Source organism: Micromys minutus, assembly GCF_963924665.1.
Source record: "Micromys minutus genome assembly, chromosome: 17".
Taxonomy (NCBI): domain Eukaryota; kingdom Metazoa; phylum Chordata; class Mammalia; order Rodentia; family Muridae; genus Micromys; species Micromys minutus.
The window spans coordinates 12,913,893-12,939,297 of NC_137952.1; the positions used below are offsets into that span (position 1 = coordinate 12,913,893).

Here is a 25,405-nt window from a genome sequence, read left to right on the forward strand (position 1 = left end):
TGACTCATACTTTAAAGCAGATTGCAAAGAATTTGCATCCTTGACTTAATTACAACTATGTTTTTGGAAAAAGGAAATCACATTTCATAGGTACCCAGCCACGGTCTGTTAGCCCATTAGGAAAAGATTTATTCGTCGTGCTGGAATGAACAGGAAGATTGGCAGCAGGTTATTTCGTATGTATGAGACATATAGTAGTGAGGAACACGGACATGTCAGAGGCTTAGACACTGGAGCACTTTCTGCTTTATTCTGCCTTCAGAGAACAGAATAATGGATAACTTTTTGTTGGTGCTGGGGATTGAACCCAGGGCCTTGTGCATACTAGGCGAGAGTTACCCTACATCTGAAAGCCTTATTTAGCATGTTTTGACATCCAGACCTCCACTGTGGGTGTGTATACAGTGTGTGACTGTCATGTAAAGGGGTGCTTATTTATCAACTGACGTTACTAGGCACACTTGTTCTTATTTTGCTATAATTTATAGCATATCGATTTGAGTCCCCCCCCCCCCATCTGACAATATTGTTGGGTGGGTTACAATGTGTTTTATTTGAACCCTTAATAACCTTTAACAGATAAAGAAAGCAGTTTTCATATTGTATTCTATGGAACCCCGGGATTCTGTGGAGATGGCCTAGGCAGCTGAGAAGGAGGAGGAAGCCCGGCTTCTGTCAGCCATTCTGAACAGATCACTGAATAGGTTGCTGTGTTGTGCTGGCCTGTGAGGATTTGAGCACAAATGGTTTGCTTTCAAGGGGGCTCTGCAAACTACCACTGGGGACTGGGAAGATGAGAGAAGGATATATGGAAGCCAATAGAGGTGCAATAAGGAATTGATTGGTATTTGGGGTGTCTGGGGCTCAGACTCCCTGAAAAAGTGTGTGTGTGAGTGTTTTAATTATTACTGTTCAATGGCAAGAGATGCCCGCTGTTGAGGAGACAGTTTTTTACACCCACAGAGCACAGAGAAAGATCCAGGCCATGGTGGGGAACAGGGTGGGACACACACTGACCGGGTGGGTCAGAGGCAGAGGGAGAGAGCAGGAAGCAGGAGCAAAAGCCTTCAATTGTAGCTTCCGGGAGGCTCAGTGGGCAGGGCAGGGGAAGCGCTGTGGGAGGAGCTGGTTTGGATGATGGGGGTAGGGTCTGGAAGCATAAGGATGGTTTTCATTTGTCAAGTGCTTGGCTCTGGGGTGATCAGGGCAGGTGGATACTGGCCTAGAACTAGAGCCCCAGGAGACTGTCTAAAGGAGATGGTTGAGGTTTTATGATTGGTTTCATCTGAAGAGTATGCTTGCAGGTGAGTCTTTGTCACTTGGCATTGGGTAATGGGGGGGGGGTGATGTTTTTCACTTGTTCCATGTATAAACGGCTAACACAAAACCTTGAAACCATGGCGATTACAATGGTGTTTATGACACCCTGAATCTCCTGCCAGGGTTATTGATCTATGACTTCTAACCTGTCATCAGCTGAGGATGCCCTTCAACACTTTAGCTACACAACACTTTCAGCTTCTGAGAAAAATCCCGGAAGGAGTTACAGAGGCTGCAGACAGCAGGCACAAAGTCAGCCGAGCAGACAAACTGGCTGCAAACAGTATTAGCTTCAGGCTGCCCACTCTCTGTCTCCACGTGTGTGCATAATATAAAATAAGATGCTTTAACTAATTTTAGAAAGAAAAAATACTTTAAAACTACTCTGATTTAGTGATCAGTTAACATTAGAATCGCGGTTTTGCCCCTTCTAGGTATTTCTTTGCTGTAAAGGGAAATTAGTGATATTCATGCTCACTAGACAATGATCGCTTTGCTGTGCCCTACTCTAGCTGGGTGGCTCACAGCAGCATCTCTGACGGCTGTGCTGGGAACAGCAGCTAAAAGCTAACTCCAACCTGTGACAAAGCACAGGGCTGGGTGGAGTCAGCAGCAGCGAGTCAGGAACCATCCTGAGCTGGGTGGAGCCAGCGCGCGGCTGGGTGGAGCCAGCGCGCGGCTGGGTGGAGTCAGGAACCATCCTGAACTGGGTGGAGCCAGCGCACGGCTGGGTGGAGCCAGTGTGCTGCTGGGTGGAGTCAGGAACCATCCTGAACTGGGTGGAGCCAGCGCGCGGCTGGGTGGAGTCAGGAACCATCCTGAGCTGGGTGGAGCCAGCGCGCGGCTGGGTGGAGCCAGTGTGCTGCTGGGTGGAGTCAGGAACCATCCTGAGCTGGGTGGAGCCAGCGCGCAGCTGGGTGGAGCCAGCGCGCGGCTGGGTGGAGTCAGGAACCATCCTGAACTGGGTGGAGCCAGCGCACGGCTGGGTGGAGCCAGTGTGCTGCTGGGTGGAGTCAGGAACCATCCTGAACTGGGTGGAGCCAGCGCGCGGCTGGGTGGAGTCAGGAACCATCCTGAGCTGGGTGGAGCCAGCGCGCGGCTGGGTGGAGCCAGTGTGCTGCTGGGTGGAGTCAGGAACCATCCTGAGCTGGGTGGAGCCAGCGCGCGGCTGGGTGGAGCCAGTGTGCTGCTGGGTGGAGTCAGGAACCATCCTGAGCTGTGAGGTCTAAGCAAGCTTTTTTTTTTAACAATTAGGCTTCTCTATTAAGCCATCTCTTTCTATTCTAACTCTCAACTCAGTCCGTCGAAGGAGCTTGAAGCAGAGTCCCCAAGAATAAAGTGAAAATTAAAGTTGCTACCAGTCTCCCTGTCAAACCCATAACCATCTCTTTTCCTCCTATTAACATGGTGACGCGTGCACTGTGAACCTTGTCATGCTGGGATTTTATGCCCTTGGTTGTCATACCAGCCAACCAAGCCGCTGGCAACTCAAGCTCTGGCGTAGAAACCCCTCCTTTTTTCTTCACTGTAAATAAAGTTGCTTCAGTTTATTCCCAGCTCCCAATTGGGTTTTGTTGCTTACATCAAATTCTGTTCAATTTTTTTTTTGCTCTAAAATTTATTTTTATTTTTTAAGCAACTATCTATTTAGAGCAGGATCTGCCCTACTCTGTCCCTAATGAGTGGAGCATGCATCTCGGCCCAGAGCCACAGACAGATCAGGCACACTGCCATCAGGACTCAAGGCCTGCCCGCAGAGAACTGAGCACCCAGGGAAGACTCAAGAGCGCTCTCCCTATGGAGCCCACAGGCTCCTGCACCCAGAGCTGGTGCCGGCCCATTGCCATCAGAACTCAGACTACCCATAGAAAGCTGAACACCAATAAGAACTGAAGGCCTGACGGTAGGTTGCTGGGCACCTAGAAGAGCCGCAGGAGGGCTCCACTCCTGAGGAACCACAGTGGGGTTCACATTCCTTCCCCCACTATCTATCCTGGGAGAGGCCTCCAGGAACTCTCAGGGTTCAGAGGCCAGTGATGCCTGGAAACAGACACTTCCAGCCCAAGGCCTGAGCCTGCCCAGTTGCATCAGGACTGGGCTCTGCCTTTGGAACTCACAGCCTACCCAGAGAGCTAAACACACAGGCAGACCAGTCAGAATTACACCAGATTTTTCAACAGAGACTATGAAAGCTAGAAGATCCTGGACTGATGTCATACAGACCCTAAGGGAGAACAAATGCCAGCCCAGGTTACTATATCCAGCCAAACTCTCAATTACCATAGATGGAGAAACCAATATATTCCAGGACAAAACCAAATTTACACACTATCTGTCCACAAGTCCAGCTCTATAAAGAATAATGGATAGAAAACTCTATCACAAAGAGAGAAATGACCCTAAAAAAAAATATCAAGAAACTAATTTTCTTGCAACAAACACCAAAGAAGAAAAACACACAAACATAATTCTACCACTAACAACAAAAATAGCAGGAAACAACAATCACTATTCCTTAATATCTCTTAACATCAATGAACTCAATTCCCCAATAAAAAAGACATAGACTATCAAACTGGATACATAAACAGGATCCAGCATTTTGTTGCATACAGGAAACTCATCTCAGCAACAAAGACAGATACTACCTCAGAGTAAAAGGCTGGGAAAAAAAATTTTCCAAGCAAATAGTCCCAAGAAACAAGCTGGAGTAGCTTTTCTAATATTGAATAAAATACATTTTCAAACAAAAGTCATAAAAAAAGACAAGGACACTTTTTTATTCATCAAAGGAAAAATATATCAAGATGAACTCTCAATCCTGAACATCTATGCTCCATATACAAGGACACCCACATTCATAAAAGAAACTCTACTAAAGCTCAAAGCATATATTGCACCACACACAATAATAGTGGGAGAATCCAACACCCCACTCTCATCAATGTACAGATTATAGAAGCAGAAACTGAACAGAGACACAGTGAAATTAACAGAAGTTATGAACCAAATGGAAGCAACAGTCAACTGTAGAATATTCCATCCTAAAACAAACAAACAAACAAAAATACTTTCTTCCCAGCACCTCACAGCACCTTCTCCAAAACTGACCATATAGTCGGTCACAAAAGAAGCCTCAATAGATACAAGAACATTGAAATAATACCATGTATCCTATCAGATCACCATGGACTAAGGCTGGTCTTCAATAACAACAAAAATGACAGGAATCCCACATACACAAAGACGAACAATGCCCTCCTCAATTATAGCTTGGCCAAGGAAGAAATAAAGAAAAAAAATCCAAGATGTTTTAGAATTTAATGAAAATGAACAAACAACATACCCAAATTTAGGGGATGCAATGAAAGCAATGCTAATAGAAAACTCATAGCTCTGAGTGCTGCCAAAAAGAAACTAGAGAAAGAATTCACTAACCCCTTAACAGGACACCTGAAAGCTCTTTGTTCTAACAAAAAGAAGCTGTTACACCCAAGAGGAGTAAATGGCAGGAAATAATCAAACTCAGAGCTGAAATCAACCAAGTAGAAATAAAAAGAACTATACAATCAACAAAACCAGGAGTTGGTTCTTTGAGGAAAATTAACAAGATAGATTAACCCTTAGCCAGACTAACTAGAGGGCACAGAGAAAGTATCCAAATTAACAAAATCAGAGTTGAAAGGGGAGACATAATCACAGAAATTGAGGAAATTCAAGAAACCATCAGATCCTACTACAAAAGCCTATATGCAACAAGACTGGAAAATATAGAGGAAATGGACAATTTTCTAGACAGATACCAGGTACCAAAGTTAAATCAGGATCAGATAAACCATCTAAATAGTTTCATAACTCCTAAAGAAATAGAAGCAGCAATCAAAATCCTTCCAAAAAAAAAAAAAAAAAAAAAAAAAAAAAAAAAAAAAAAAAAAAGCCCAGGACCAGATGGGTTTAGTGCAGAATTCTATCAGACCTTCATAGAAGATCTAATACCAATACTCTCCAAACTATTTCACAAAATAGAAGCAGAGGGAATTCTACCCAACTCATTCGTCAAAACCACAATTATGCTCATTCCTAAACCACACAAAAACCCTACAAAGAATGAGGACTTTAGACCAATTTCCCTCATGAACACTGATGCAAAAATACTCAATAAAATTCTTGCAAACCGAATCCAAGAACACATCAAAACGATCGTTCACCACGATCAAGTAGGCTTTATCCCAGGAATGCAAGGATGGTTCAATATATAGAAATCTATCAATGTCATCCACTATATAAACAAACTCAAAGAAAAGAAAACCACATGATGAACTCTCTAGATGCTGAGAAAGCATCTGACAAAATTCAACACCCCTCCATGTTAAAAGTCTTGGAAAGATCAGGAATTCAAGGCAAAAGACACTGTCAAAAGGACAAATTGGCAACCAACAGATTGGTAAAAGATCTTTACCAATCCTACATCTGATAGAGGACCAGTATCCAGTATATACAAAGAACTCAAGAAGTTAGACTCCAGAGATTCAAATAATCCCATTAAGAAATGGGGTACAGAGCTAAACAAAGAATTCTCAACTGAGGAATATTGAATGTATGAGAAGCACCTAAAGAAATGGTCAACATCTCTAGTCATCAGGGAAATGCAAATCAAAACAATCCTGAGATTTCACCTCATAACAGTCAGAATGGCTAAGATCAAAAATTCAGGTGATAGGAGATGCTGGCGAGGATGTGGAGAAAGAGGAACACTCCTTCATTTCTGGTGGGACTGTAAACTTGTATAACCACTCTAGAAGTCAGTCTGGAGGTTCCTCAGAAAATTGGACAAATACTAACTGAAGACCCAGCTATACCACTCTTGGGCATACACCCAAAAAGAAGCTCCAACATCTAACAAGGATAGATACACAACCATGTTAATAGCAGCCTTATTTATAATAGCAAGAAGCTGGAAAGAATTCAGATATTCTTCAACAGAGGAATGGATACAGAAATTGTTGTACATTTACACAACAGAACACTACTCAGCTATCAAAAACAATGACTTCATGAAATTCCTAGGCAAATGAATGGAACTTGAAGGTACCATCCAGAGTGAAGTAACCCAGTCACAAAAGAACACTCATAGTATGTACTCAGTTATAAGCGATACTAGCCCCAAAAGCTTGGAATTCCCAAGAAAACATCCACAGAACTTATGAAGCTCAAAGTGAAGGAAGGCCAGAAAGTGGATGCCTCAGTCTTTCTTAGAAGGAAGAACAAAACATTCATGGGAAGAAATAGAGGGACAAATAGAGGACCATGGATTGGAGAAAAGATCAACCAGAGACCACCTCACCTGAGGATACACCCCATATGCACCCAATAATTCAAGCACTATTGCTGATGCAAAGTAGTGCTTACTGGCAAGAACCTGTTATGGATGTCTTCTCAGAGGCTCTGCCATAGACAAACTGATACAGAGGAGGATGCTTGCAGCTGACCATCAGTCTGAACATGAGGACACCAATGGAGGAACTAGAGAAAGGACTGAAGGAGCTGAAAGGGTCTGCAACCCAATGGGAAGAACAAAGCTATCAACTATCCACACCCACTACAGCTCCCAGGGACTAAAACACCAGCCAGTGAGTTCACATGGAGAGACCCATGGCCCGAGGTACATATGCAGCAGAGGACAGCATTTTCTGACATCAATAGGAGGAAAGGCCTTGAGTCCAGTGAAGGCCTGTTTTTCCAATGTAGGGGAACACCAAAGGTGCTGAGGTGAGAAAGGGTGGTTGGGAGAAGGAGCACCTTCATGGAGGCAATGGGAAGGGGTGGGGGAAGGGACTATGGGAAAGGAATAACATCTGAAATGTAAATGCAGAGAATATCCAATAAAAAAAATTGGGGGAGGAACAAGTGGAGCATATAACGTGTTGTGGCTTTTTGGCTGCAGTGTCAGCGTGCCCAAAGCCAGGGGACGGCTAAGGATATTATGGAAGTGCTGCCGGCAGGCAGGAAGGGAAGAGAGGCAGATAAGAGAACCTTTGCAATCCTTTACCTCTGCCTGGTGTGGGAGGTCACTGCCTAGTGAGTCACAGAGCTTGGAGATAGCTGTCACACTTTGAAGTTTTCCTTCTCTAAAATTCACGCCCAAACATGGTCACTTCTACTGGCTAACTTTCATAGTGCTAGAAGGTTCTAAAGACTCAGGGATGGGTGGCGCCCCACATGCATGACTGGTGCCAGAGGCTAGAGGGCATTAGAACTCCTGGGACTGGGGTTACAGATGACCGTGAGCAGCATCTCATCCAAGCCCAGCTCAGGTCTGAATGAGACACCTACACTACCCAACTGCCCTCATTGAATAAGACAAGGTGGAAAGATTGTAAGAGCCAGAGGGGGCAGATATTTACTGGCAGATTACTGGTAGACTGTTGTATTTACTCGATGAAACTGTTATACACATGAATTCAGGTGGCTGTGACTGCAGGCACAAGATCAAACCTGCCAAAAATCCCAGAATGGGTCGGGAAGGGGATCATGGAGTCCCACCCCTAGCTAATGAGAGAGAGACAGTCACTTTTCTTCAAGGATGCAGGCTACCCATGCTGCAGGAGATGGTTCAGCACGCACGCACGTACAGGACACACTAAATGGATTCAGGATTCAGAAGGTACTAAATTTAAAAAAGAAAAAAAGTGAAAGAGAGGAAAGTGGGTGGACGGGAACAAATTGGAGGAAAAGAAATAGGGGTTACTTTGGATTCAAATGTATGAATATGAAATAAAGTACTTAATTAAATTTTATGGCTGTTTCATCATTGTTAGGAAGTAGAACCTTTGCCCAGTGATACAGCTACAAAGTTTTATGGGGCACAGCAGTGATGCGATGGTTTGAATGAGAATGGCCCCCAATATGCTCATATATTTGATTGCTTGGTCCCCAGCTGGTGGAATTGTTGGGGATGAATTAGGAGGTATGGTTTTGTTGGAGTGGGTGTGGCCCTTTTGGAGGAAGTATGTCACTAGGAACAGGGTTTGAGGTTTCAAAAGCCCATGCCAGGCCTAGGTGATTTTTATTCTGTCTCTGTCTGTCTGTCTGTCTGTCTGTCTGTCTCTCTCTCTCTCTCTGTGTGTGTGTGTGTGTGTGTGTGTCTTTCTCCCTGTTGCCTACAGAGCAGCTACTGTTCTGGCACCATGTCTGTCTGTCTCCTGCCAGGATGACCATGGATTAGATCTCCAAAACTGTAAACAAGCCCCCAACTAAATGCTGTCTTGGTCATGGTGTCTTTACACAGGAATAGGACGGCGACGAAGACAAGAGGCATCATGAAAGAGTCAGTTCAACCCCCTTGCTCTTTGCCCTTCCACCCTCCACCATGTGTTAGCAGAGCAAGAACATCTTCATCAGATGCTGGCACCTTGAGCTTGGACTTCCTAGCCAGCAGAATGATCAGAAAATTAATTTATGCCAATTACAAAGTCCCCCGATCTCAGGTGTTTTGTTACATAAGTAAAGAACAGATGGAGACAGAAACCAGTTCAAACCACTTGGCCTAGCTCTACTTCAGTGGGCCAAGGGCCCATTAGAGCTACAGCAGCTCACATTTCAAATGCTCCTCAAGCTTGTAGTTACACTTTTGGGGGGGTGGAGCTTATCCTTTTCTTTCATCGGGGCTTCGGTTCCATTAGAGCAACCATTAGGCTGTCTTGTCTAACATAAGACATGGAAGGAATGAGTGAGGAAAAGCACATGTCATGCAAGCACACATCATCTTGACTGGTGTCTGAGTCGCAGCGTGACATTAAGTGCCGAAGAACTGGCCAGATCTGTGAATGACTGAACGTGCATGGAGCCAAAGTGTGATAGAAACTCACTAAGGCTGAAAATGTGGCGTGCAATCTGCTTTCCTTCGGGACAACCACCAGCGTAACGGAACAAAGCAATGGCCCTTGATCTGGAAGTTGCATAACTAGGTAAGTGATAATTATGTTTCACCCGGCTCTGAAATAGCTCCTGGCTTGAAAATATCATTAACCTAAAGGACAATTGGGTTGTTTGCCCCAGAATTATTTTTTTAACAGCTTCAATTTGACTCTCTTTCAGACTCATTATTGAGTACATGCTTGTGGAGACCAGATCAAAAGCCTGCCAAGATCAAAGTCCCAAGGTAAGATGAAGGAGCTGGGCATAATGCCCCAGGTGCCCTCTGTCCTCATCCCATGTTACACGGGGACATAAAGTATGGCCCTAGAGCACGTACCTGTTTTTAGACTCTGCAAAAGGAGCACACAGTTCTGGGTCTGGGTCCAAAACAGGCTCCATTTCTTTTGGGGCTTTCTCATACATCTTCTTTCTTTCTGTCAGGCCTCTGTTTGCTTCCACTGGGGGGAAGTCATAATATCCCTTCCTCTTGGCTTTCAGGCGCAGCTTGTTCCGGTAATGCTCGATGTCTGATTTCTGCTTCAGAGCCTTGTTCACCTTCGAGGAGAGAGAGAGAGAGAGAGAGAGAGAGAGGGAGGGAGGGAGGGAGGGAGGGGGGAGAGAGAGAGAGAGAGAGAGAGAGAGAGAGAGAGAGAGAGAGAGAGAGAGAGAGAGATGAGTGTCAGGTGTATATCTGACTCAGACAAGGAGCTTTTTCTGCAAGGTCAGCTGACCAAAAAGACCAAAGATGAAGCATGGGAGAGCTTTTCTGAGAATTGTGACCTTCTAGTAAAACCCCTTGTCTGTCACCAACATTAGTTCTCATAGAAAGTGGATCTGGCACAATGGTGTTTCCAATAGGTTTGGCCCCCATAGACTCATGTGTTGAATGCTTGGCCCACGAGGAGTGGCACTATTAGGAAGTGTGGCTTTATTGGAGGAAGTATGTCATTGTGTAAGCCGGCTTTTAGGTCTCATTTATGGTGTGTGTGTGTGTGTGTGTGTGTGTGTGCATATGTGCATATGTACATGTATGTTCATAGCAATAGGCTAGGACAAAGAGACCCAGGTATGGTGGCCATGATGGGAGTCTTAACCAAGCACACAGTCCTAATCAAAGGCGGATAGAAGTGCATTAGGGCTAACTTTAGAGGCTTATGTGTGTCTGGGGAAGGGGACCCAGAACTGTGCCTCAGGAAAGAGTACAGAGCTAAGGGGCAGAAAGATCACGTCGTGACCAATGACTTCCTCCTCACTGATGAACCGACAATAACAAACAACAGGGCAGTAGTGGTGACACAGTGTTCATGTGCTAGCCACTGTGCTAAGGGCTTTATGTGCAGTGTCCATCTTGTGGGTACAGGGGCCGACACACTGAGGATCCTACTCGCTTGTGTAAAACACAGAGACTTGGAGTGGAGTGGACGAGCTGAAGTCCAACTCTGGTGACACAGCTTTCCAGGCCGTACTTTCTAAGCCCAGCGCTATTTCTCATGATGGGCTGGAGCGTGAGTTAAGAGAGGAAAGGAGCTCTAGGTAGAGTCAGATCATCTGCCCTCCAGCCACCAGCATGGCCCTGAGCCAGCTACTCACCCCTCAGACTAGTTTGACTACAAAGAAAGCAGCTGAAATAGAAGGTGTTGCCCAGGTAACTGAGCCTCAGCCCATCCTGGTTTAAAGCCAGCTCATACTCAGAAGAAAAGGCCAGTCCCGCAGCAGGTACACACATTGTCATACGTGTCCCAGGTGTGGCGAAGAAGCCTCTGGTGTGTATTTATGAGGCCTGGTGGTACAGGGTTGCAGCAGGGTCTTTGAAGTGGGATGAGAAGAAGGCCTTAGACCTTGCAAACCACCCACCTGCTTCAGGCAACAACAGGGCGGAAATGAAACAAGCAATTAACCCAATTCTTTAACACCAGAGAAACTGCATAGCAGCCCCACTGTGTGCGCATGCACGTGCAGTGTCAGGGCACACAGTGGCCCCATGCGAACATTTGTAAAGACTCATCAACATTTATTTTTAGCTCTAGATAAAGGAAGGCAGAGGGAGGCCCTTTCAACCCAATTTCCTGTTCTTTGAGATAAGGCTCCTTACCTACCGACAATTGTCTATTATCCCTAGTTTTCTTTGAGAAAATCTCTCCTGGATATGGCAGATTTCTTTTTTTTTTTTTTAAGTCAAGCTGTCCAGTGAGCCCTGGAATCCGCTGACATCTCCTCACCAGTGCTGAAATCACGGATGCGTACCGGCATGTTTCACTTTTGCATGGGGGCCGGATCCCCGGTTTTCATGACAAGCACTTCCCGGAGGGCGGGGGGGGGGGGCTGACTGACATTGACACCAGCTACAAAGCAAGCAGGAGGCTATTTCAAGCTTGCTAACAGAAATCAATGCCATTTCGGAGTCTCTGGTGGCCACCTCCCTGCCCGAGTGACAGTGTGCAGTGTGCAGAAAGGCTGCAGGCCATACTCAGGAGAGGTCTGGGAGAAAGGAGGTCACTGCAGGTGGGGGATGTGAACAGACTCGCTCGGGATTGGATTTCTCACACTGAGGCCGGGCGTGTGCAGAGGTACAGACGGAGGGCCCCCTGCGGTCCGGCTGGACTGTCCACCGGGCTGTGGGTGCTTACCTCGCCATTGAGCGCTGCCGAGGACTCCTGGCCCCTGTCGGAGGCAGGATGCACTACGGGCAGAGCTGACGGTTTGATAGCGATGAGCTGCACGGATCCAGAAGAGGCGTCGAAGGGATCCGCTGCCGCCTTGCCAGTGCTCTCAAAGAGACCTGCCCCCTCCTCCTCGTCACTCGCCGTCACTAAAGCCAGGCACAAACACGTGGGCTTTTAATACGGAGGGAACTACAGGATCGAGATGTGAGGAATCTCAAAATGCAGAGGCTACAGGATGGGGCCACGGCTCACCTGTGCCCATGGCTTACCTCTAAGTTTACAGCTTGTACCATCCAGCTAGTTACTGTAATATCAGTGAGTAGGGGAGAGATTTAAAGGTTGCCGTTAAACAGAAAGAAAAAAAAATTCTTTCAAAACAGGGACAGGACACATTTGAGAACAACAAAAAGTAAATGTATTCTCTATGCTTATATAAACGAGAAAAGTGAGTTTGACCAAACCCACATCTATTCAGGTTGCCTGTCCCCAGAACAGCAGCTTTCAGACTTGTCTCTGCTGATGAAGCGATCACATTTCGCACAATGTTAAGTGACAAGTTTGCCCAGGCCACTTAGCCACATGTACTGCTGTGTGGTTGTTCTCTCTCTCTCTCTCTCTCCCTCCCCCCTCTTTCTTCCTTCCCCTTGGAGGCTGTTTCTCAAACAACTTAGGGTTTTCATTCTTGTACTTGTCTATAACAAAAGAAAGCTATGACATTACCACCAGAGAACTAACTCACAGCTACAGACAACTCCTCTAATTACACGGACTCATTGCCTCCTACGCGCTGGTAAATGAATTCTCCCATCTGACAGAGCGTTCTGCGGTGACGGCTGCAAGACAGACACAAGTTGGCTTTGTGATTCCATAACTAAGCTAACAGAAGGTGCTTCAAGTCCAGCCATGTCTAGCTGATTTACTCGTTTTTCAATCGTATTCTCATGAAGTATAACAATGGCAGTTTATTGAACGGGCTCAGCAAGATAGATTAGCTCTGCTTAAGCAACTGGACTAGGAGGCAGTTTGGAAGTAAAATGGGTGTTACATAAAACATGAATGTAACCAAAGTGCGTTCGTCTTTTCTCCTACCTGCTCAAGGGACTTAGGGTGTTATTTAAATTATTGGGAGACATAGCATGTAGATCTATCATTTACAATCATGACGTCCTGTCAAATTAAACCAAGGAAGCACTTATTTTATAATGTAACTAAAACAACTTTCAGACCAGGAGTGGGTCATAGATGGATTTTTTCCCTAAGTTTCGTGGACTGGCTGTCAGGTACAAGGTCACCGAAGCAGCCAGTGACAGAGGGAATCTCTGTGTGAAGAGTCACTACGTGCATATGTATTTTTAGAGGGTAGTTTTACTGCATGATATATGCCCGGCCATCTTCATCATCTACTTCCTGGTGATTGTTTCATGGCATCAGGTTTCTAAGATTGTCCCATTCCCACTGCCCGGACCTTTGTAACCAAAAGAGAAGTGATGGTCGAATTAACGACACTGTGTTGCTCCCAAGCCTTGTTTATAAGATAGCATTATGGCTTCCCCTGTTCTCTCTTGGGTCACTTATTCTAGGAAAATCGTTCTGCATATATTCAAACAGCAGCCAGAAGGGAAGGCTTGGTGGCCTCCCATCAGAAGACACACAAACGAGCCATCTTTTTACATCTACAGCTCAAACCAACATGACTGTGGCTTTATGCCAGACCCTAGGTCAGAACAACTTTGCCAAGTCATTAGCAAGTTTCTGATCCACAAACACTGTGTAAAATGATAATGCACTTTAGGTCTCTGTTTATGAGTAACTTGTTACATGGTGTTGTATAGCATGTTTCCTTAGAGATTCAAACACCCCATGCTGTAGGGAAGTGCTTTAAGACAGAAGGTAAACAAGTCAAAATAGCATCACCCACCAGATTCAATAGGCCCCTTTCCCAAGAGTGAACAATAGACAGACTGCTCTCTCAGAGAAGCCGAGCTACAAAGAAGACTCTGAGACCAGACCAGCTGCCTAGAATAAGCAGAAACCAGCCAAACTGCCTGGAAGTTTGAGTCACTTGGAAGAGACACTCTCCAACCTGTGGAGCTGCCTACAGGCTGTGCGGTGTGCTCCTGGTCCCCTGCTTTTGTGAGCTGTCACCCATGCTGGGGTGGGCTTTGGTGATGCAGCTGTCCCTGAGAGCCATTTTTGTTCCTGTAAGCAACCCTCATCCTTACTCATGCAAGTAACCACCCCCTTCCTAGAGCTAGTGGTGCATTTGGCTTAGAAGCTCAAGCAGCTGTAGTTGTTAAGAAAGACATCCTGTTTGTTGATTTTTTATTTATTTGTTGAGACAGGTATCCTTGAGCTCAGGGCAATATTTTTGCCTCAATTTCGTGAGGGCTAGGGTTACAGGCACGAGACACCACACCTGATACCAAGCTGGTTTTGTTGTTGTTGCTTTCCTTGTAGACTCTTACCTGCTACACCCAATCTTTTCACTATATTTAAATAACTCCACGAAATGGGCCCTAAAATTGCCTGACAGCTAGGCTAATTAGTAAGGCCATGGGACCACAAAGACCTATACCAGCCATTTTGCTGGGAAAGCAATATGTTTTTCTTCCTTAACAAGTACCTATTCACCAGAGAACAAGAGTAGAAGCTGCAGATGCAGGAAGCCTGGTGGAAAACCAGAATGGCTGTACATTAACATTTATTAATTAACCTTAGTTACCCTGGCTCTAGATCAGACATCAGATCAATAGGCAGCCATATTTGCAAAGCATTTAGTTCTTTTTCTAGCCGGCCAGATGATGAAAGACTCACTTCTGTTTCCTCCACAATTCCACTCTGTTGATTTCTTCCTTCCCGTGTTCCATCCCCGATCCAATCACGTATGTGTCATTTAACAACATTCTTATTTAACTCTTATTCATGAGTGAGATGAAACATTTAAGTATCCCAGGAGAATCAGTCATACACCGATTGATTCACTAATTAATTAGGGTGTAGTAGGGGCTGAGCCTAGGGGGATGCGAGCATTCCACCACTGTGCTGTGTAATTCTGAGGCAGAGTCTTTCTAAGTTGTATAGATCAGCCTCAGACTCTGGAGCCTTCTGTTTCAAGCAGCTGAAACTACTGCTGGATGCTACGCTGTGCCCAGCAAGGTTGATTTGTTGGTTTTTGTTGTTGTTGCAGCTGTTTGTTTGTTTCTATTATAATTCCTTTTGTTGTTGTTATTGTCTTATGACAGACTTGTTAGTCAGACTCACGGGTATACAATGAACCTTAGAAACTTGTTAAGTGGTTAAGAGAAGAAAGTTGGGGAAAACCTCCAAGATCGGCAGCATTTTGGAGGTCTGTCAGTTTGCTGGACATGGTGTTGAAAATCATGGCATTTCACCCAAGAATTAGAAAAGGCTCTAAGCAAACATCACTTTGTTCCAAAGAGGTTTTTCTTTTTTCCACCTCAATAAGTATGTACTTTATATTAATGGGAGGTTAAGGAGGTGAGACTAATTCAGAGAGAAGGATACAGAAACCACTCAAAGTTCACAAAAGATTCTAGGACTCATAGGGCATAATAGAGAGGCCTGAGATGGAGGCACGCTGGGTGTGAGTGTATGTGTGAAAGCATGTGTGTGTGTGCTTGTGTAGGAGCAGCAGAGAAGGTACTAGATGGGGCGGCTTCTCACCGTTTCTCTTCCTGGACTCCTCCTTTGTCACTTTCTGCTGTGTCATTCCATTCTGGGGTGAGCGTCTCCCAGAGCTGGGCTTCCCTGATTCGTTGCTGATAACAGAGCCATTCTCACTGGGTGACCTGCTGGAGGTAACCATAGCAACAGGGTAGACAGTAAGTTTCAACTAGAACAGCCTCCTCTCAAGGTTATTTTATTTGCACAGATTATGTATGTAGCCTTCCAGTTTCAATGGCAAAGAAGACATGAGTCGGGAGACAAAGGAAACAGAAGCCACCTACACTCATGTTCACCCACAGACGCTCCCAGGTGAGGGGCCGGGCTGGTTGCTCTCAAGTGCACTTACTGTCCAGTGAGCCCAGCCCACAGTTCCATCTCTGTTTCATTCAGCTCTCTGGATGCTGACTGTTTAGGTCACATGAGCATCTTCAGCCATTCGTACAAAACACACTACTCTTAGCCTATTCACCACAGCAGAGACCTACGTGATGAGTGTAGATTAAATCTCCCCATCATGGGATCTCTCAGAGCTGTGCACCAGCACACTCTCCACTAGTAACTCCTTATATTTTGAAATACTTATTTGGGCTGCACATTCCTCCAGGAAAGACCGTTTGCTGCCCTTTTCTGGGCAAAGCATCCTACGAGTCTATTGACATCTGAGAGCAAACAGCTGGGGCACACTCTATGTGCTAGAGACTCTGTCGAGTGCCTTCAAACCTGGTCGCTGTCGTAATAATGGTAGCTGATTTGGAGATGGCTCGCCTTGGTCAAAAAGCGAGAAATGTGAAAGTCATGGAGGCCAAGAGTTGTTTCCAGGCATAAGCAAGATGGTGACAGGTCACCCTCATCCCAAAATCATATGTCTCAGGCGGCAGCCTCAGAGAGGAGCAGGTCACGGGGCCTTCATTCCTTTGTCAGGACTGGACTGTCACCTCGAGGGAAAATGGGCTCCTGGCTGCTGCTTCTGGAGTGTGCCCTCCCTCAGGCCTCACAGCCCACCTTGAGGTAAACAGTGAAAAGACTGACCTTCCTGTGTGGAAGATGATCAGGGGACAAATGCTTAGAGACAGATCCCTTGTTCTTCTACTGACAGTTACCCACATTTAGAAAGTGCAGACAACTAATGCTTGTGGTGGAAAACTAACTAGAAGCTATGCCCTTGATCATTGCAGGGGAGCGGTGTGCTCAGCACACTCCTCTTTCTTCTCCTCTGCCTCTATCACCAGTGTGGGTTTACAATACTCAGTTCTGTGCATGTTGGCACCTGTGCTGTCTTACGTCAACTTGACACACAAACTAGAGGTATCTAAAAGGAAGGAACCTCAGTAGAGAAAATACCTCTATAAGATCCAGCTGTAAAGCATTTTATTAATTAGTGATTGGTGGGGGAAGGGCCCAGCCCATTGTGGGTGGTGCCATCCCTGGGCTGGTAGACCTGGGGTCTATAAGAAAGCAGGCTGAGCAAGCCAGGGGAAGCAAGCCAGTAAGTGACATCCCTCCATGGCCTCTGCATCAGCTCCTGCCTCCAGGTTCCTAACCTGTTTGAGTTCCTGTCCTGACTTCCTTAGACAATGGAGAGCAAGGTGGAAGTATAAGCCAAATAAACCCTTTTGTTCCCAATGTGCTTTTGGGTCATGGCGTTTCATCACAGCAATAGAAACCCTAACAAAGACAGCACCTAAAGGTCGGCAACAGTGAAGGCTAGAGTAGCACCTCCCACATATGTTCTGTGGAACACAAGAACTCAGCACCAGCACACAGGGCTTGGGAAACGCTCACTGCATCCTTCTTTGGATGCCTCTAACTGCAGGGGTGTATCAGAGGCTCTGATCAATTCTGTCATGGATTCATTTCGTTTCACCTAACGCAGCATCTCCCAACTTAAGTAGCTGAAAAATCTTTAACATTTTACCACATCAGTGCTACAAAGAGCATAGGTAGGAAAATGTGGATCAGGAATTGCTTGAATATATATTTATTACATATATAATTATGTACCCAACAGCTATTTAATCACCATAAGCTTTTGTGTGTTGGGGGTGAGGGGCATACACAGAGACAAAGAGAGACAGAGAAGAGATATAAGCCCTCGACTTGTTTTCAGAATCTGAAAGCTTACAGCACCTACTCTTCAGCTGGCTTTACTGGATAAAATTATTTCCATTTAACTCTGGGTGGGGAAAGTATTTTGTAATCTATTTTACATTTGTAAGCTGCTTAGTGATTTTTTTTTTTTTTTTTGGTAACATTTTCATACCCTTTGCCTATTTGATCCTGGAGGGATTTTCTGATGTCTCTCTCACTCTGAGGAAAGGTGTCAACGAGCACATTTCTGTAGAGAAAAATGTCCATTCTTCTTTGTCTGTTTCTGTCTATAACCTCTATTTACAGTGCGTATTCAACTCAAAACTTCTGGTCCAAATAGAAAGTGCTTGTCTGGTGTATGTGTGCACATAACAGTCAGTCGTAAAAGTACCTTTGAAAACTAATACACGCCAACTATGAGCTTGAGATTTAAGGTTGCAAAACTCTGTGGTCCCCTTTCTGAAACTGTGGGTAGATGTGGGACTTGGGTAGGGACTAACCAACTAAACAGTGCGGCTCATCACTAGTTCAAGAGTTCATTTCAAATGGCTATTGTTCCTATGAGTTTGATTATCTGTCACCCTCGACCTGACCCACAAGCCCAGCCCCTGCAGAGAAGAGCATCACCAAGCCTACGTACAGGAGGAAGGGACCTGAGCAGATACGGGACAGCCTAGCTGTGACTAGTGCTCAGACTTCTGTTTAAAATATTTTTTAAAGAAAATCTGAGGCATATCAATAATTATCAAGTCATTGATTTTTCAGTTGCAAAATTTGAGGGTTATCTAGCAGACCCACTGTGGGAGGGCCTGTAGACAGTCCACAGGTAGCCGGAACAAAGAAACTGATATGGCAAGATGAGGAAATCAGAAACCTGATTCAGAATGGGTTTGCTCCTCGATATGGTACTTACAATCCCCCTAAACAGTACTGGGGAAACGGTTGGTAAAGTGTCTGCTGTTCAAGCAAGTGGACCTGAGTTTGGTGAGTGTTAGTAACCCTAGTGTGGGGCGGAGACATCTGTGGGCATCCTTAGGGCTTGATGGTCAGTTAACCTACCAACTGGTGAGTGCTGGGGTGCATACAGAAACATTAAATTTATCTTTCACATCAATGTGGATGCATACGCATACACTCAAACACACATACCTTCCCCCCCCACCCCCAAATGATCTTATACTTCCATGGTCAGACATACACAAGCAGAGAGAGCTATGGGGAAGGCTACGGTGAGCCCTTAGCAAAATTACATTTTTATGATGAAATAGTGAAGCAAGTGTAGAAATCATGGTGCAGTGTAGCTATTCCTCCCTTTCTCTCCATCGTATAAGCTAAGGTTTCTGGATAAAAATGGGAATTAGTAATTAGCTTAATTAGTAATAGGTGCCCCCTTGCTAACTCAAGGAGAAGTGCTTGTTTTCAAACAAATTTCAAAAATGAATCCCTACAGGATTTAAATTATTCAGTTTGAATAGGTAGGAAAGTATTTTTATTCTTCCCAGAAGTGCTACACCAATATCTGAATTTAGTAATTCTTCCTTTTCATTTTTTTAAAATGGGTGATGAGTCGTCAACATAGCTTTACTGTGCTTAGCAAGGATCATTGGGAGAATAATACTACAGGTAATGCAATGGATTAGTCCTTCCTCTTGGCTTTCCTACCTCCATGCATCCTAACTTGGGAGATCTTCCACAGTGTCTCCTAACTTGATCATGTGACTTGGTTGGCCAACAGGAAAGAAATAAACATGACAGAGGCCAAGACTCAAGACTTTGTATTTGGGGCTTTTTTTTTTTTTTTCTGCCTTTGGGCCCTCACCTTGTGAAAAAGCCTGGTAAAACAAACTAGTCTGCTAGAACATGAGTCCACGTGGAGAGAGGATCAAGTGTTATGGGCCACCCCAGACACAGCTGTCAGCATCAAGAGCCTAGTTGACTCAATTTCTATCAGTTGATGGATGTGCAGGTGACTCCGGATAACATTAGCCAGACTGGCTCAAACCGGAACCATCCCCCAGTGCTCAAGCTAATGACCCACCCGAATCCTGAGCTGATCTTGGCAGTTTGTTTTAAGCACTGCCGTTTTGGAGTGATCTGTTATGGCCAAATAGATAGCTAATTCATATGTTCTCTGCCTTGTTATGAGGTGAATCCACCCCTCTGCTCTTCTCTTCCTCATTTTAAGGTGCCAAGAGCTTTTAGAACAAAACAGAACCTGGTTGCTTGATTTCAGTGCAGAATTTCTGTGTTTGATATGAACCATCCCTTTTTCCGAAAGTCGCTTTGCCTCTCAGCTTCTCCTCTCCGGTCTTCCTCTCATCCTAACTTGTGTTTCACTTTCCTTTGATGATTCTTGGCTATCTCTTGCACCTCTAATCACTGCAGTGCTGCTGGGTTCTTGAAGCTCATCTTCCTTTCTATACCTAGCCTCTTCTAGACAACCCTTCCCAGACTCACAGGGACACAGAACTCCACTAACCCCCATAACTGTTATGTCTACTCTGAGCCTCTCTTGGAACTCCAGACTCACAAGGATTCTTAGCACATTCATTTGTGTACCTACGGGTGACTGATAAGCTAGCACAAATGCATAGCAGAGCCATTTCCAAATCTGACAGCAGCCTGTCACCAGCTTCCTTCATGGCATTACACCATGTCACTGTGTCTTACCTGGGCCTCCAGGGGTTTCCTTCTTCTATCCTGACCCTCTGTAGTCTATTTGTACACAGAGCCAGAGTGAACCTTTTCCACACCATAGCATATCTTTCTCTTTTCCAGCCCTCCCATGACTTCTGATCCTTACTTATAATACCAACCCCAGTCTGACTTCAGGCTCTAATAGGTGACATGACCATCCACAGGCAGCTTCCCTGGTTCATGTGATGCTATTTCCTCCCTAGTGCACACCCGCCTTTTTGACCATATTGCTTTTCTTCAGAGACGTCAAGAATTTCCTTCCTCTGGACTTTGCACACAGTGCTCCATCTGCTTGGAACATTCCTCACTCAGCAAGCTCCATGGCCAACGTATCAAATGACGCTAACAGTTAAGATCTCCCGATTCCCTGTCTAAAACAGTACCCTCTTTCCTCCTCCCCATCTCTCCATACCAGATTTTAAGTTCCATGTGAATAGAAAGTTTGTCTTGTTCCCTGGGATAGCTCTAGTACATGGTAAACACCAAATAGGCAGTACATATAAAGGGAAGGGGTGGGATGGGAGGCAGGGAGGAACGAGTGTTTCCAGCTTTCACAGTGCTTTGGAAGCAAGGGAGAATGAGTTGTTAAGGCCTGTTGCTTCAGATAACCAATGGGGTCTGCTATTGGCTTCACTATCTCTTAACATGGCCACTGAAGACTTTGTAATGAGTCTCCTAGCCTCCAGCCTCATCTTTCCTATCATCTGTATTGCCTTGAGAATGTTCTAAAAGTACAGGCGAGATGTCACTGTTTTTGGAAGAGTTTTTAGTAAGCTTCTCATGGCCTACAGAATTAGGTCAGCCTCCTGAGCCTGGAAGTCTTCTGGTTTCCTATTTTACTATGTCCTAACTACTGTGAAGGCTGAACTTTAGGAAAACCCTGTATGCAGAAGCCTGTACTTACCGTGTTTCCTTCCCCATTTCAGATGATATCTACCCATCCCCACCTCCTCAGAACCCTCCAGCCTTGGAGGTTCAGTGGAACAGCACCACTGTGTGAGAGATGCCTGGAGAGCATTTGTGTCTTTGTTGTCTCTGGTCTCTGCTATCGCGCTTTGCTCAGATCCCGCTGTGGGCGCCATACATTGTCATACTTGCTCTTCCGTCATTGATCTCCATGTCTCCCCATCACAAGGGTCAACCTGACACATTTTTACAGTCCTTCTAATGCCAATCAAAGAGCTCTGGTGATTTCCCTTTCTCTCTTCTCTTTTTCCATGGCTGTGTGTGTGGTGTACAAGTGTGTGTTTGCATGTGTGTAGGCACAGGCATGGGAGTGTGGAGGTTTGAAGTTAATATGTCGCTCACCACTGTCAATTCTGTCAAGAGCTTTTTGCTCATACAAACCCTGCATTTGATTCTGACTGAAAGCAGTAGTGTACTGAAACACTGCTGTGGAGAAAACACAACCATCATGAATCAAAGGTACCCTTTAGAGGTGCTAACAAAGTATGACATCAGAGCCAAGTTTGTTGTCATAAATAGAAGGGCTTCCTCGACACTGCTGTGGCTGACCCACCAAGAGTCCTCATGAGGGCGGCTTTCACAAGCAGGCAAAGATCCCCATCTTCTCTTTGCTGTTCTTTTCAATATCCAGAGCGAGCACAAGGGGGTTTGAAACAGGACAGTGGGATTCAGCTCTCACCACCATTTCTCTTGCTGACAAAAGGATGGAGTCTGGCCATGCCTACCTCTTTCTGGTTTCAGTGGACTTAGCGGTCTTGATGGTGCTGCCATCCTGAGCTGTGTCTCTTTCCTGAGGAGTATCTCTGACAGGTATGGGAAGGACCACCGTTTCCTGAGTCACAGGGATGACCTCCTCATCTGCCCCTTGCTGGCCCAGATGTTGCTTGGCGTAGTCAAAGCCTTGCACGGGCTGTGAGGAAGAAGAAAGTTGGAAGTCATACTTCTAGAAAGGTGTCTCTAGCAACAGCTTTGAGAGGAGACAGACAGCAAAATATATGTGGTGGGAACCCAGCTTCCTTCTGTATGAAAGTTAATTCAAATTTGCCTATCATTTTTTTTCTTGCAAAATCAGAATCCACATTAACTCTACCAGATTAAGATTCTCCACAGAGCAGGCTGTCCAAAAGGCTGTTGCCCGTTTGTGGGATATGTTCTGGCTGGACTGTCTTGTTTGGCTTCAGTGGGAAAGGAGCACCTCGCCCTGCAGAAACTTGAAGTACTAGGGTGGGGGGATGCTCAGAGGGTGATGAGTGAAGGACTATGGGAGGGGGTGACTGAGAGGGGGCCAGTGAGTAGGATGTAACGTGACTAAGAATAAAATAAAACAGAATCTCTGTAGGTAAAATTTGTTCAGAAAAATGAAGCATGGAAAAAAGATGTGATCCAGTGTTGAATAAGAAACCTCTGTTAAAGACTCTGCACCACTCACTTTAAGTCAGTAGATGCTGCTAACTCACCATGGGTATGTTAATTAAGATATTACAGGTTCCATACTGTCCCCTGTCTAGAAATACCTAGTTATCCCTGTGTCTGACAGTATGTGTACTCAATTTTACCAAGTCAGCAGGACTACAAACCTTAACCTTCTCATCCAAAGAATGAAGGGTGCCTGGCTTTACACCCACCCTTTGTACAGTAAGGTAGAGCACAGATCTGAGTAGCAGGAGACATGTGCCCCAGCGCGAAGCTATAGTCATTGAACAGCACGTGGAATATAGGGAGTCAGTTTTTGATCCAAACTTCTCTTGGAAGCATGCTGCCGCTGATGCCAGTCATTTGGGGAAGCGGCAAGGCTCTGCCGGTCTCTGAAACTCCAAGTGGATGAAGCAGCTGTGAGCAAAATCCCACAACCATCTATTAGCGGGGTGGTAAAAACCAAGAGGCATGTGTAGCTATCCCTGGATGTGTCACCGAGCCACCGAGATAAGCCAGCAACGCAAGTTGGGGTCAAATGCATGACATATGCTCAGTCTGTTAGGATATTGCCTATTTGCTTCCTTGCTAGGTGGCAGCCCATCTGATTATCATCAAGAAAGCATTGAGACAAAACTCACTTGCCACCGTTCAGGTCCAGCCATTAAGATGACATCACCTTGTGATCTATAAAGTTCACACTCAAGAACTGTGCAACAAAAAGTTGCAAAGTTACAGAAATAAGTCTCAAAACAAGCAAGCAAGCAAGCAAACAAACAAATAAAACCTGATAATATTTTCAGTAATCATATTCATATGATTATGTGTTGGGATTATATTGATTGCTGTCCTGGGGCACATGAATGAACTACATGTTACAGGCTGGACTTTCCTGATAGGATCTATCAGAACTTGCTGGCATTAGCACTCTGAGACCCACCCCGGGCAGCTAATGAGGCTAGGGGTGTTCCTGCCTGGTTTGAGGTGTTGGCTTTCGTGATACTGGGGAATTTAGCCTTCAGCCTTGGGCAGGCTAGGCAGGTACTCTATCAGTGAGCTATATCCCTGGCCTTGCTCTAACCAGATTTAAAAGGGCACACTCTGGATTGGATGACAAACCTGTCATACCTCACTGCTCTGTTCCCGAACAGGGCCGGGGGTTTTGCTGCAAGTTCAGCAAAGCTTCTTCACCAGAGCTACCTGGAGTTTCATTGTGGACAGTTCTCCAGTTCCCCATGAAGCTCAGCCAGAAGAGTAAGTTCATCTGAGACAGTCTCCTGAGTATGACCAGTAGCATTCTGATGCCAGGACCTGGTGTCTGGGTTTCTAAATTAGTGACTGCTAAGGGAAGATATCTCCCTTTCCCTCTTCTTCCTCAGTTCACAAGAAGCAGAATGGAGCCTGCAGAAATCTCTGGAATACAAATCCATTGCTCCTCAGACGGTTAGTTGGACCACCCTGGGCTCACCTTTTGGACTGTTCCTGGAAGCTGCTTCTTTCTCTCCAGGCCCACTGTAGCAGGCTCGCCCACAACAGACCTCCAAGGTTATCTCCCTTCCACCCCTGACTGCCGCTCCCTCTTGAGAAGCATTTTGCATATTCACAATCTGCAAAGGTGTTCGAGGCCTCGTACATTTGGCTGAGCCTCGTTTCCATTGCGCTCCTTTTCAGACACACAACTCCTCATCCTCATCCCACGATTCTGTTCAGCTTTGTTCTACCAGCACCGGTTTATGTTGGGTACTGTGGTGTGGGCTGGAGTCACAGACTGAGGAATCACTGGTTCGGATCCCCACAGAGCTCACCTTACATTCCCCTGCGGTGTTGTTGGTACAGCGGAGAGCACCCTGTATAAACTACACCCTGCAGCCTCACTGTGGTCCCAAAGGTGGGTGGAGCCGTGAGCCTCTGTTTATAAGGAGAAGCTGGGATTGGAGGGGTCTGAGGTGGAGTGAGCATTTGAACCCAGGACCACGCTGATAGAGTGCCAAAACATCTAACCAGTATTCACTGATTCATCCCACATCCTCCGTCCCCTCTGTCCTCACCATCTTGTCTGGGCGTCATTTACTGTGCCCGGCCTGGTGGCTGCCCTGGCCGACACCATGGGGTGTGAGAAGTCTCCAGCAGCCAAGACTAAGCAACCCAGCGATGGGACGAGAAGGCCCGGTTCCCATTTTCACTCTCTGCCTGCTGCTCTCTCTCGACTCGACCCCTCACCCTTCACACATTTTATTTACTGGATACATTTGAAGTCTGGGTCACTCATGAGTGGATGAAAAGAGAGGTATTAAGAAATGACAGCTTCCCAGGTGTCCATCGTTAGCAACTTACCTTTCACTTAAAAACGACCTAAGACCAGTCAATTGCTTACCTGACACACATTGGTAACTTTCAACCTCAATAATCAACAGCACTCTCACAGTGGTTCCATACACTAGCCAGATCCAAAGAACAATCTCTACACTGGGGATACATAGTTGAGGGGCAGAACACTAACCTGGCATGCAGAGGCACTAGGTTCAATCCCTGGAACCGCTGCCGCTGGAGTAGAAGTAGTAACCTCCAATCATCCTAAAGGCGGACTGTTATATTACTTTTTAAGACAAAGTACACGGAGCAATGATAGTCCCTTTGTATGTGATATTTCTTAT

The 25,405-nt window shown here is 45.6% G+C and overlaps 1 protein-coding gene across 3 annotated transcripts in view; it reads right to left on the reverse strand.

The window, feature by feature from the left end:
* Nucleotides 1-25,405, reverse strand: part of KIAA1549L (KIAA1549 like) — a gene marked incomplete at its 5' end in the record, with an annotated part of 249,641 nt that overhangs the window by 40,822 nt on the left and 183,414 nt on the right. For 2 of the 3 annotated variants that reach the window (XM_080931711.1, XM_080931710.1), the window contains 4 exons: nt 9,575-9,792; nt 11,865-12,046; nt 15,585-15,712; nt 22,064-22,248. In XM_080931711.1, the coding sequence (XP_080787837.1) occupies nt 9,575-9,792; nt 11,865-12,046; nt 15,585-15,712; nt 22,064-22,248 (713 nt within the window). The remainder of the gene's footprint in view (nt 1-9,574; nt 9,793-11,864; nt 12,047-15,584; nt 15,713-22,063; nt 22,249-25,405) is intronic. The other variant, XM_080931712.1, reaches the window with a different exon arrangement.